The sequence below is a fragment of the Bos mutus genome, chromosome 9, assembly GCF_027580195.1.
Source record: "Bos mutus isolate GX-2022 chromosome 9, NWIPB_WYAK_1.1, whole genome shotgun sequence".
Lineage (NCBI taxonomy): Eukaryota > Metazoa > Chordata > Mammalia > Artiodactyla > Bovidae > Bos > Bos mutus.
In genome coordinates, this window is record NC_091625.1 from 88,269,005 (window position 1) to 88,282,437 (window position 13,433).

The 13,433-nt window shown below is 42.9% G+C and overlaps 1 protein-coding gene across 3 annotated transcripts in view; it reads left to right on the forward strand.

Annotated features, from left to right (window-relative positions):
- The window catches only part of CCDC170 (coiled-coil domain containing 170), a 95,831-nt gene that overhangs the window by 58,834 nt on the left and 23,564 nt on the right, over positions 1-13,433 (forward strand). For all 3 annotated transcript variants that reach the window (XM_070376874.1, XM_070376875.1, XM_070376876.1), the window contains 2 exons: positions 295-612; positions 10,992-11,192. In XM_070376874.1, the coding sequence (XP_070232975.1) occupies positions 295-612; positions 10,992-11,192 (519 nt within the window). The remainder of the gene's footprint in view (positions 1-294; positions 613-10,991; positions 11,193-13,433) is intronic.

Consider the following 13,433-nt stretch of genomic DNA (forward strand, 5'->3'; position numbering starts at 1 on the left):
TTCCATGCTACTCTCAGTTTGTCCCACATTTTCCTTCCCCAAACTGTCCACAGTTTGGTTCTCTAGCCCTGATTTTATATCCCTTCTCTTTTTCAGACACTTAAATTCACCTAACATAGCTTTACAATTTAATGTCTTTATGAAGAGACGATAGGGCACCTAGAATGAAGAATGGAATAAGCATTTAACCCTAACTCCTTGAAGTCATCAGTAAGCAAGATAAATGAGAAGCAAATGCAGCCTCCCCTCGTTGGCTACTAATGCTATTGTCTTCACTTTCCATAATTATTTTAGGACTTGCTCGGTGCCATGGAGGCCAAAGAAGCTCTTGAAAGGGAAGTTAAGGTCTTCCAAGAAAGGCTGCTTGCTGGTCAGCGGGTCTGGGATGCCTCAAAGCAGGAGCTGAGCCTCTTGAAGAGGAGCTCTTTGGAGCTGGAGAAGAGTCTGAAGGCCAGTCTGGAGGCAACTGCAGCCTCCCAGACCGAGCTCTCCTCATTTAGGGAGAAGATAGCAGCCCTCCTGAGGGGCAGCTCGGGCACACTTAGGCCCTCGGAGGATGCCATTCTGGAGAGGATTCGAGAAATGGGCAGCCAGGAAGAGAGCGGGAAACAGGTGAGTGGGGGTTGGGGGCTTACAAGCTTCTTAAGGACAGTCAGCTCCTTCAGTTAGCATATTCAGTGAGTGAGTTGTCTGAATTAGTCAAAGTGTTTCTTCCCAAAGCATCAGTCACTCAGTCGTGTCCAACTCTTTACAGCCCTGTGGACCCGCCAGGCTCCTTGGTCTGTGGAATTCTCCAGGCAAGAATACTGGAGTGGATTGCCATTCCCTTCTCCGGAGGACCTTCCTAGCCCAGGGATCAAACCTGGGTCTCCTGCATTGCAGGCAGATTCTTTATCATCTGAGCCACCAGGGAAGCCCAAGTTAGTTAAAAGTAGCATTTAAATGTGGTTGTACTACTTTCAGGGATTCCCAGGTGGCTCAGTGGTAAAGAATCCTACTTTCAATTATATATTATATTTTTGAAGTCACATCTCGCTGTGAATGATGCGCGTTCTGCACGAAGAGCTACTCATGCTGAATCTTGTCTCTACTGCATGCTCACTTGCTCCAGATGTGAGGTTCTTGTGAGGACAGCCCTCTGAGATTTTTTTTTCCCCTGGCCTACCGTAGAGGGACAGTCCAGGGTCCACACCCCTATCTGAAACCCTTGAGGCCTGCTGTGGGCTTTTTTCTTTTCTTGTTTTAATTGGAGTGTAATTGCTTTACAGTGTTGTGTTAGTTTCTGCTATATGACTGCGTGCATCAGCCATATGTATAGATATGTCCCCTCCCTCTTGGACCTCCCTCCCACCTCACCCCCATCCCAGCCCTCTGTCATCAGAGAACACTGAGCTGAGTTCCCCGTGCTATACAGCAGCTTTCCACTAGCTATCTATTTTACACATGATAGTGTGTATACTGGGAAAGATTGAGGGTAGGAGGAGAAGGGGACATCAGAGGATGAGATGGCTGGATGGCATTACCGACTCAGCAGCTATGAGTTTGAGCAGGCTCCGGGAGATAGTGAAGGACAGGGAAGCCTGGCGTGCTGCAGTCCATGGGGTCACAGAGTCAGACATGACTTAGGGACTGAACAACAACAAAGCATGTATATGTCAATGTACTCTCTTAGTTCATCCCACCCTCCCCTTCTCACCCTGCGTCCATCTGTCTGTTTTCTACATTTGTGTCACTGTTCCTGTGCTGCAGACAGATTCATCTGTACCATTTTTCTGCTGCGGTTTTTGAATTCAGAATTTTTCAGCATTTAGAAAGGTCACATAATCCCCAGGAAGGTAGTGGAGAAAGGACCTTGACACGCTGCTCCTCAGTGGGTTCTGGTTAGCATTCCGTAATCAACCACGTTCTTCTTCTGCGGCGAAAGCTACAAGCAGCTCGGCTTCGTGGGATCCACCAGGACTGTGAAGAGCCGCGGCCACTTCAGGTCAGGGTTTGTTGCCAGATCCCGTCAGGTCAAGCTTTGCCAGCCAATGAGTTTTGAAAAAAAAAAAAAAAAAACCGTCAGCTTTCAGATCCTTTGGGATTTTGGAATTGCAGATAAGAGTTGCTAGGCCTGTAACTGGATCTGCCTCTTAAGGTTATTGTTTGTTGTAAACCTTAAATTAAAAAAAAAATTATTATGAAGTCTTTAACACACTGTCTGGCCAATAGCAATGATAAATATTAACTATTGGTGCCCTGGTCCTGCCTCCTGTCTCACCTCCTCTCTCCTTCTCTTCTTTTCCTGATATACCTGAAACAGTCTCTTAGGGGACCTGTTTAACAAGTGGATTTAAAAGTGGTTTACATCACACATATGACTGAAGCTTGCTTAATTTTGTTATCTTATTTCTATTATTAACAGTTCTCCTTTCCCATAAAGCTTTGCTTAGCCATGTCAAGTTCAGCCCAGACTCTATTTAAATTGTCATTAAATCCAGATTTTAAAGTCCTACTTAATGAGGGTTTTAACTAAATAACATCCAAATTCTATGATATTCATTAATATAATCCTTTAATTCCATTAGGAACTGTTTCTTCTCCTGAGTTCATTCTTTGCTCAAAAGGAGAAAATGAACTTTTTTATCTTTTAACGTTCCTCAAAAACTCAGAGTGAACACTAACACACAGCTCAGGGTTACCTTTGTAAATTTCCTTTAATGCTAAGACAATTTAAATTCTCTTTGAAAACTCTGCAAAATTCACTTGTGCTCCAGCAGCAGCTCCAGTGACTCCTTTGTCCAAGTGTAGGATTCTCTTTGTGGATAGAAAATGTTCATCCCATAACATGTGTGGGGCTTCCCTGGTAACTCAGACAGTAAAGAATCCGCCTGCAATGCAGGAGACCCGGGTGCAGTCCCTGGGTCGGGAAGATCCCCTTGAGAAGAAAATGGCAACCCACTCCAGTATTCTTGCCCAGAGAATCCCATGGACAGAGGAGCCTGGTGGGCTAGAGCCCATGAGGTCACAAAGAGTCGGTCACGATTGAGTGGCTAATTCGCAGGTAACATACGTGGGTCTCTGATGGTCACTCAGTCTATCTTGTGATTCAGTACACATATAGGTCCTGGGTTGGAGGAGAAACCCAGGACTGAGTTTACAGGACTCAGAAAAGGACTGAGAAAAGCTTCATTAAGTGAGTTACCTTGAATAGTAATAGACGTACTTCAATAGCCAATGGATCTTTGCCATTACATTTTATTGCTTCCCTCTTCTATTTTTCCAAATGTTTTCCTCAAACTATTTTAATTCCAGCATGTGAAACATGGCATAAAGTTGTCAGCATGATGTATATGTTTATTTTCTAAAGCAAAATGATGTAAATTGGTTAAGCTGGCTATGCCCTCCCCCTCTCCTCGTAAAAATGAGAATGAGTCAGAGCCTTTTTAGTGCCTTTGTCTGCCATTCCTAGCCTGTAATTTTTTTTCAATAGCTGCCCTCACTCTTTAAAAGCCCGAAATCAAGCCTGTAGCTAGCATCTTGTGTGACTCATTGTCAAGTAAAATCAGGAGAAAACGGATTTTATATATTGTCTTAGAACTGTTTGTGAAGAATGGGAGCTTTACAGATTGATGAATCTGCTGCAGAGGGTGCATCCCCTGCCAGCTGTCGGGGGTAAACACACAGTCCCCAGCTGAGTAACACCCATGTGCCCTGGGCCTGGCAAATCCTCCCCTTCACTGTGACTCCGACTCACTGAACGTTGCTTTTCTTGTTTACCTCTTTGCTATTCATTTTCACTCTCCTGGATTTGCAATTCTAGGTAGAACTCAGGACACCACCCACACGTTTTTCAGTAAGTGCTTTCTACTTGTTCCATGCTCTTCTGATTATAGCAAAACCTAATTTTCTTTTTAAGTACTTTACTATACTTTAGAGCAGGATTTCTCAGCTGTTGACATGTGGGGCTGGAATATCCTTTGTTGTAAAAGCCCAGTTCTGTGCCTTGTTGGATGTTTAGCAACCTCTCCAGCTTCTACCCACTAGATACTGATAGTACCACCTCTTCTCCCTGATTGGTGACAACCAGTGGTGTCTCTGTGCGTGCGTGCTCAGTCGCTTCAGTTGTATCCGACTCTGCAATCCTATGGACTGTAGCTCACCAGGTTCCTCTGTCCATGAGATTCTCCAGACGAGAATATTGGAGTGGGTTGCCATGCCCTCCTCCAGGGGATCTTCCCAGCTCAGGGGTCAAACCTGAGTCTCTCATGTCTCCTTCATTATCAGGTGGCTTCTTTACCACTAGAGCCACCTGGGAAGCCCTAGTGATTTCTGTAGTGTTAATGACTCAACTGTGTCTGACTCTTTTCAATCCTATGGACTGTAGCCCACTAGGCTCTCCGTCCATGGGATTCTCCAGGCAAGAACACTGGAGTGGGTTGCCATTCCCTTCTCCAGGGGATCTTCCTGACCCAGGGATCAAACCTAGATCTCCTGCTTTGCAGGCAGATTCTTTATCGTCTGAGCCACCGGGGAAGCCCCGTGGTGTCTCTAGACATTGCCAAATGACCCTGAGAAGTGAAACTGCCCCTAATTGAAAACCTCTCTCTTAGAGGAATGTTCTACTGTGGAGTTCCCAGGAATTCTAAATGAGTATTTTAGTTATGTAGCCTTGAAATTTCGGCACACTTGTAACAGGTGTTTTTGAAATAATGATTTCTTGCACAATGACAGGAAACTATGATATTTTCAGATTTCAGAGTATTGAGGTGAGCCTTTGTTTATTTGTTTTGAACTTTTAGATATTTCCTAGCTGGATAATTATCTGGCTGAGAATTGACCATGAGTGAGTCCCACGATGCCTCCTTAATTGCAAACAAATTAGTACAGGCTCACAAACATTTTTCTAGGCATTTCTTCTGTTCTGCTTTAGAGCACACACAAGGCTATATTTCCTCCAGTGGAGTTTTTTTAGTCCAGTGTGAGAGCTCTGGGGACTCAATGTGATACCATAAACAACCTGAGATATTTCTACAACTCCCCTACTCCCCCTTTCTGATCTCTTAACTCTGCTCTGTTCTTAATCCTCCAATATTCTAAACCAAACATTTACCCAGAAGCTTCAGATACGCTTGCACTGACATTTCATCATCCAGTATTATGTTACATAGTCACTCCTGGCTCCGAGGGCATCTGGGCAAGTCCAAGGATAGAGGTTTCAGCTCTCCCAGCCTCTGAAGTGTATTAATTTCCTAGAATGGCCGTGACGAAGTACCACTACCTAAGGTGGCTTAGACAACAAAAATTTGTTGTCTCACAATGGAGGCTTGAAGTCCAAAGTCAAAGTGTTTGTAGGATTGGTGTCTTCTGAGTGCCTAGAGGGAAAATCTGTTTCAAACCTATCACCTAGCTTCTGATAGCCTCAGACATTCTTTGGTTTATGGATCACATTCTGGGTCTTCATATAATTTTCCCTCCACTTGTGTGTGTCTCTTTGTCCAAAATTCCCCTTTTAATAAGGACACCGGTCATATTGGATTAGGACCCATCCTCATTACCTCATTTTAACTTATCTCTGTAAAGATTCTAATAAGGTCATATTCTGAAGCACCAGGGGACTTCATCACAACTCTTTTGAGGGGACCCAATTCAAACCATAACAGAAGTTGACATACACATTGGTGGTGGTGTAGGGTCAGCCCAGTCAATAGTGTTGGCCATACATATGACAAGAAGGAAGGATAATTTGATTGGTTCCTGGTAGCTCATTTTATATATTTCTTAAGTGAAAATCTAGCTTGAATAATCAGAGAAGAGTTGTTTCTGTCCAGAAGGCACTGGTCCTTAAGTGACCCAAGTGGCTTTTTCTTCAGCTTAGAGCTCTTGTGCTTCCATTGGATTTAATCTTAGAGCAGAAGTGCCTCTCGGGTGAAATCAACAACTCCTTGTCCTTGGAAAGTAAATTAGTTCTCTTAGGGCATTATTATTTCACTTCCAGAATCCAAGCTGCTTGGTTTTGGAGTATTATAGTTTATTTCAGTGCCTTTTTTTTGTTTTTAAAAATTGCGATGTTGTTTTTCAGTTGCTCAGTCGTGTCTGACTCTTTGCGACCCCATGGACTGCAGCACTCCAGGCTTTCCTGTCCTTCATCATCTCCCAGAGCTTGCTCAAACTCATGTCCATTGATATGTGTTCTTTAGTACAAGCCACCCTCCTTCCCTGCCCATTCCAGGCATCTCTAGTGGTTTGTTTTTTACAGAAATAGAAATTAAGGGTTTAATCAGAACAACATCAGTAGGCAACACTTTTTAAAACATTTATATGCTGTGCTGGGTCTTAGTTGCTGCATGAGGCATCTTCGGTTGCAGCATGTGGGATCTAGCTCCCTGACCAGGGATGGAACCTGGGTCCCCTGCATTGGGAGCTCAGAGTCTTAGCTTCTGGACGACCAGGGAAGTCCCACATCTCTAGTGTTGAAATTCCTAGCACATTTTGTCCCACAGAGTATCAGGGATATGTTAACAGATTATACTAAGAAAAAGGAGAGGGAAAAAAAAAAAGGAAAAAAGTCTTACTGATTCTTTAGATTTGTCGGTGTGAAAAGCACAACACAATTTTGCAGTTTTGATGGGAAACATTCACCTGGTCACTGGTGTTTGATGTTCCCAAGAACTGAGTCAGATTGGAATATTAATTAATTTGAATTAAAATATGTAAATTTAACTTTAAAAAGACCTGGTGGTGTCATATGCATGGAGATCTAGGTAAGCATACGAAGCAAAGTTCTATGGTGCGTAGAATATTGGGAAGTTCACAGTTGTTTGCTGCCCTCTGGACACCAGAATCTTTGCAGGATGGCTGGGGAGATTCTGCCCAGGTCAGCCACACTGGTGTTTGTAAAAGTCATACTCTGCTGAATTATAGTTTCCATGGATCACTCTCAGGATCACACAGGATAAAGATGAAAGAGGGACCCTCTCACCTCCAATTCAACACATTTGTTCCTTATTTTTTCTTTCCCAGAAAGATTTCTAGTTGAAAAACAGCTTCTATGATCTGAAAACAGTTTGAGAAATATGTGCATGCGTGCTCAGTCGCTTCAGTCGTGTCTGACACTTTGCGACCCTATGAACTGTAGCCCACCAGGCTCCTCTGTCTGTGGGATTTTCCAGGCAAGAATACTGGAGTGGGTTGCCATGCTCTCCTTCAGGGGATCTTCCCAACTCAGGGATCGAACCTGCGTCTCCTGTACTGCAGGTGGATTCTTTATCCACTGAGCCACCTGGGAAGCCCTTAAGAAACATGATAGAGGACAATTCCTGAAAAACTCCTCAGACTCCTTATGACAAAAGACTAGGATTGGATGAACCCACATACTGGAGGAGTAATACTGATGATAAAAGTGGGTGCAATGTGTTGAACTTCAATTGGGTATGAGATTCTGTGCTAATCAAATGATCATTAATTTAGCTCATCTACTCATAAGAACAAAGTATGAGTTTCAGTGCGGTTAATTTCTTGCTTCAGTTAACACACTGGTCAGGGGAAGGGTGAGGGCTTGAAATCAGGACTGTCTGACTCTGAAGTCCCTGTGCCACAGTCTGGTCTACATCAGGTGTCTGCCTCTTCCTTCAGGATCATTATCACTCCCTGAGTCAGTTACTGCACTCACTTGTTGTCTTTACTGATTTCTGTGGAAGACTTGGCTCTCCTCTGGTAAGGTGTGCAGCATGCTGACTGTGGCTGAGTGATCACAAGTTTCCCATCTTTCCAACTGAGATTTTCTGCATTTGTTTTCTTTTTGGCTTCTTTCTCTTTGCCATGTCAACTATGGGATAGAAGCATCAAAGAACCTTCAGGTAGAAAGACTTACTTTTGACTTAGAGTCCAATATGAAACTACATTTTCAGTGGCACAGAAACATGTGCCATCTCTCGTACAACATACTATCATTAGAGTTTTGTAGGTTACTTTGTGTATTGTACTTGATGCATTTTTTGCATTAAGATCAGATCTGCTATTAGTAAGTACTAAGGGCATATTCATTGGAAGGACTGATGCTGAAGCTACAATATTTTGGCCACCTGATATGAAGAGCCAACTCATTGGAAAATATCCTGATGCTGGGAAAGATTGAAGGCAAAAGGTGAAGGGGGCAGCAGAGAATGAGATGGTTATATGGCATTATCAGTTCAATGGCATGAGTTGAAGCAAACTCTGGGAGATAGCAGAGGACAGAGGAGTCTGGTGTGCTCTAGCCCATGGTGTCGAAAAGAGTCAGACATGACTTAGTGCCTCAACAACAACAAAGGGTAGAAAATATGAAAGAGGGGTTCTGAGAGCCTCATAGTATATAATGAAAGTAGAAATTTCCTTCAGAAATGTCATTCTTTGGATATGGCACTAAGCAGCTTGCCATCAAATATCTGATTTCAAGCACATTCAGGAGTATAGAATTAATTGAATTATAGACATGGGAACTTGAAAGTCTTAGAAGCACAAAATTAGAGATCAAGTAGTTGAACCTTCCTGACTGTAGCACTTCAGTCCCCCGCGTAACATTATTAACAAATGGTTGGCCAAATCCTAGCCACCTCCAGGGACTGGCACTTCACTACTGGAGATAAGAAGACGCTTAAAGCATGAGGCAAAACATACCTCAAAACTGCACATGTAATGTCTCAACTATAGTTTAGCAATACATGCAAATACATTATTTTAAAAGAGTAATCGTTGTTGCCTCTGGTAAGATCATGGGAATTAGGTTTTGCTTAGTTACATGTTTGTTTTTGTCCGTAATGCATTTTTTACAATGAGTATGTATTACTTTGAAATTATGGGGAAGGAGGAAAATTATTTACATAGAAATAGGAATATTTGATATATACCTGTTGGTCCTCAACTTGAACTCTGAAGGCACAACTCAGAACAAATCTCATTGTTCTTCTGTATAGTAGCCTTTTAAAATATTTGAACATAATATTATAATTGGCCTCCAATTAAAATAAATTAATTAATTAAAAATATTTGAACACAGCTTGATTGTCTTCTTGTCTTTAGGTTTCGTTGTTTGCAGATGGGTGGGTGGGAATTTAAAAAAAAGAAACCATCAAAACCAAATAAACTTATGACCTTAAACTTACTTTTTTAAAAATTTAATTCAACATTTTCTGAAAATGGGATTTGGCGGAATCAGTTTGAATATTCTCTAGGTGTACCCGAGGTGTTTGGTAAATTTAAGTTCTTGGTTTAAGGGAAGGTCAGGACAAGAAGAGAAACTCCTGGAAAGGATGGAAGCACTGGGTAAGGTAGGGGATTGGGGGGAGTTTGGGGTCCTTTAACAGAGGAACAGTGACTTTATGCTCAAAGAGGAGGTGGTAGCTAGATTCCCCTGCCTTCTTCTGCTCTGCTGTTGACCCTATTCTGACTCACTGAATTGAAGGCATTTTGACCTTTCGAATGCTAACAGATGACTTTGCTCCTTAACTGTGCAGCACAGACACAGTACCTCTGCAGTTTAGTGCATGAGTAACCAATACTCAATACAAAGTCCTAAATAAAGCTTGGAAAAATACATTTCTGCACTTAAATTCCCAATTACAGCCCAAGGTTATCTATCAAGTTTAACTTCCTGTGTAATCTGAATGTGCTATATGTGGCAGTAGAGTTTCTCTAGAAAAAGGTTATAGTTTTTCAAAGTACTTTATGTCTGAAGTCTTTTTTCCGGTTAAGCTTTTTTCTTTTTTATTGGAGTATAATTGCATTACATTGTTGTTTTAGTTTTGCTGTACAATGACGTGAAGCAGCTATATGTATACATATATCCCCTTTCTCTTGAACCACTCCCATCCCACCCATTTGTTAGTAGGTCATCAAAAAGCACAGAGTTGAGCTCCCTGTGCTGGACAGCAGCTTCCCACTAGCTGCTGTCTATTTTAGACATGGTAATGTATGTCAATCCTAATCTCCTGACTTGTCCCACCCTCTCCTTCCCCTGATGTGACCACAAGTCCATTCTCTACGTTTCTGGCTCTATTCCTGCCCTGCAAATAGGTTCACCTGTACTGTTTTTCTAGATTCCACATATATGTGTTAATATACAATATTTGCTTTTCTCTCTTTCCAACTGAGCTTTGAAACTCCTAAGTTAATAATGGGACTTCCACGGCAGTCCAGTGGTTAAGATTTTGAGCTTCCAATGAAAAGGGTGTGGATTTGCTCCCTGGTCAGGGAACTAAGATCCCATATGCCATGTTGCCAAGGTAGTTTTCAGTTCAGTTCAGTCGCTCAGTCGTGTCCGACTCTTTGTGACCCCATGAATCGCAGCACACTGGGCTTCCCTGTCCATCACCAACTCCCAGAGTTCACTCAAACTCATGTCCATCGAGTCAGTGATGCCATGCAGCCATCTCATCCTCTGTCGTCCCGTTCTCCTCTTGCCCCCAATCCCTCCCAGCATCAGGGTCTTTTCCAAAGAGTCAGCTCTTCGTATGAGATGGCCAAAGTACTGGAGTTTCAGCTTTAGCATCAGTCCTTCCAATGAACACCCAGGACTGATTTCCTTTAGAATGGACTGGTTGGATTTCCTTGCAGTCCAAGGGACTCTCAAAAGTCTTCTCCAACACAACAGTTCAAAAGCATCAATTCTTCAGTGCTCAGCTTTCTTCACAGTCCAACTCTCACATCCATACATGACCACGGGAAAAACCATAGCCTTGACTAGAGAGGGGTAAGTAAAGGTTTTCCCTCAAGATTTCCCAAAGAACTTGTTTAAGGAATGATGTAAAAATTAAAAATACCAATCAAAAATATTTTGCTAGATAATGAATGTAGATTTATTTCAAGCAGAGGCAAATAACAGCTATCAATTACCTGTTTTTTAAATTTAATTGTTACAAAGAATCTGAACGTTGGAGTTATAAATAGTTGTATCTTTGGGGTTGAGCACTGGATTTTAACACTTTGTTGCATCTGAAACAAGGCTTATCCTTGTTCTGTGTCTTTGTTTCCAGATGGTCTCCCAGCTTGAAGCCCAAATCTCTAAGCTTGTTGAACAGTTGGGAAACGAGTCCCAGTTTCACCAGAAAGCCCTGCAGAGAGCCCAGAAAGCAGAAAACCAGTTGGAGGCTCTTCAGGGCCGGCTGACACACCTGGAGGAAGAGCTGGTCTCTGGAGGTGTTCTGCAAGATGACTTGCATTTCGAGAAGCAAAAAGTAATAACATGAGGGCCGGCTCATGGGTGGAAACCTCTGTTGCAATATAAGATTTTATGTAAATATTTTGAATTTTACAGTACTTTGGTATCTTGGTGAACTTCTGAGTCATGAGTAAATTTCAGGGAGCAATGGATATTGTTTTGGGGTTTCTTCCTATTTTTGGAGCTTCCTTGATCCAAATTAATTCACTTAAATTCAACAGGTATTTATTGAATGTCTATTATATATGAGACTCTGATGGGTTGGGGGTAAGGTATGAATAACACACAGTTCTTTTTTTCTTGACTTTTCCGTGGGGCATTGAGATCTTCCCCAACCAGGGATCGAACCTGTGCCTCTTGCATTGGGAGCACAGAGTCTTAACCACGGGATTGCCAGAAAAGTCCTAACACACGGTTCTTGATCATAAAAGCTCATGATTCAATAGAGGAGACAGATGTTCAAATAATGTGCTGTACTGTACTATAAGGCTGTAAGTATTATAATAGGTATATTGACCAATAGAGTGCTTTAGGAGCCCAGTGAAGGGAATGATAAATTCTGGATAAAGTGGAGATTTTACAGGAAAGGAGACAATCAAGTTCATCTTTGAAGGATAAATTGGATTTTAGTGGAGAGAAAGAAGAGAAAGAGGGGAAATAGTGAACAAAAGTCTGGAAGGTTTCAAGTATTTTCACAGGGCTGCTGCTGCTACTGCTGCTGGTGCTAAGTTGCTTCAGTCGTGTCTGACTCTGTACGACCCCATAGACGGCAGCCCACCAGGCTCCCCTGTCTCTGGGATTCTCCAGGCAAGAACACTGGAATGGTTTGCCATTTCCTTCTCCAATGCATGAAAGTGAAAAGTGAAAGTGAAGTCGCTCAGTTGTATCCGACCCTCAGCTACCCCATGGACTGCAGCCTTCCAGCCTCCTCCATCCATGGGATTTTCCAGGCAAGAGTACTGGAGGGTGTCAGAGTGGCTATTCCCATATGGCTGGAACCTGGCATTCTTGGTGGGGCTGTGGTGGGAGAGCAGATTGGAATGCCTTGGGTTGTGAAGACTGAGCTTTCTTTATTCTGAAGACTCTGAAGTGCAATAAGCAATTTTTGAACATCACAGTGTTTTAGAAAGATCATGTCACCGGGCAGCTGAGATTGCCGACTTAGGAGAGACTCAGAAATGATAGTGTCTGATAACCCAGAGGGAGATAAGGAAAGTAGAGTGAGAAGAGAAGGGGTCTATGCTTAGGATTTGACCCTATGAAGACCATTGGTGATGTCTGAGCAAAAGTTTCAGCAGAATGGTGGAGAACAGAAGTCAGTTTGCATTAGGACGAGGGGAGACTACTATGGGAAAATCTAGAGACTTAGATGACAATGAAGTCTGGTGACCAAAGAGAAAACAGGCATGAAGCTATGAAAAGCAGGATCAAAGAAAGGTTTTGTTGAACAGAATCACAAGATACATGTTTGTACCTTATCATGGACATCTATAGGGATACATAGGTTCATGCATAGCCTCAGGGCTCAGTGGCTCAGTGGTAAAGAATCTGCCTGCAGTGCAGGAGTTGAAAGAGATGCATGTTCGATCCCTGGGTCAGGAAGATCCCCTGGAGGAGGGCATGGCAACCCACTCCAGTATTCTTACCTGGAGCATCCCATGGACAGAGGAGCCTGGTGGGGTACAGTCCATCGGGTCACAAAGAGTCGGACATGACTGAAACAACTTAGCATGCATCATAGGCATAGAATTTGGCACGAAAAATACTCTACAGTTGAAAAATCTGTACTCTGGACACTCATGCATTCATTCTCTGCACTTAAAAAAAAACTGAGGAAGCATCCTGCCTATACTGAGGGTTGGATATGTAAAGATACTTAAGAGATGCCTATGCGGAATCCCAGTGTCATAGATGAGATGGGCAAATCAGGACACGGTACAGTTAGTGCTGTGAGAAAAGTACGCAATTCAACAGGAATTCAGATAAAGGAGTAATTACTTCTTTCCTATCTCATTGTGTGAGGAATGAGCCACATTCACCTGGAGATAACACTGGAGAGCGGCCAGGAAAAAATGAGTAGGAGCTTGTTAGGTAGAAGAGGTGGGGAAGGGATTTGGGGTGGGGGACGGCAGGACTGATGAAGGACTGGAGGGTGACAGGGAGCCTGGACTGTGATGCCCAGTGCGCCAGGGCAGGCTGGTCTTGCGAGGCTTTATCCTGTGGGCGATGGAAAGCCGTAGAGGGGTTTTGACTAAAA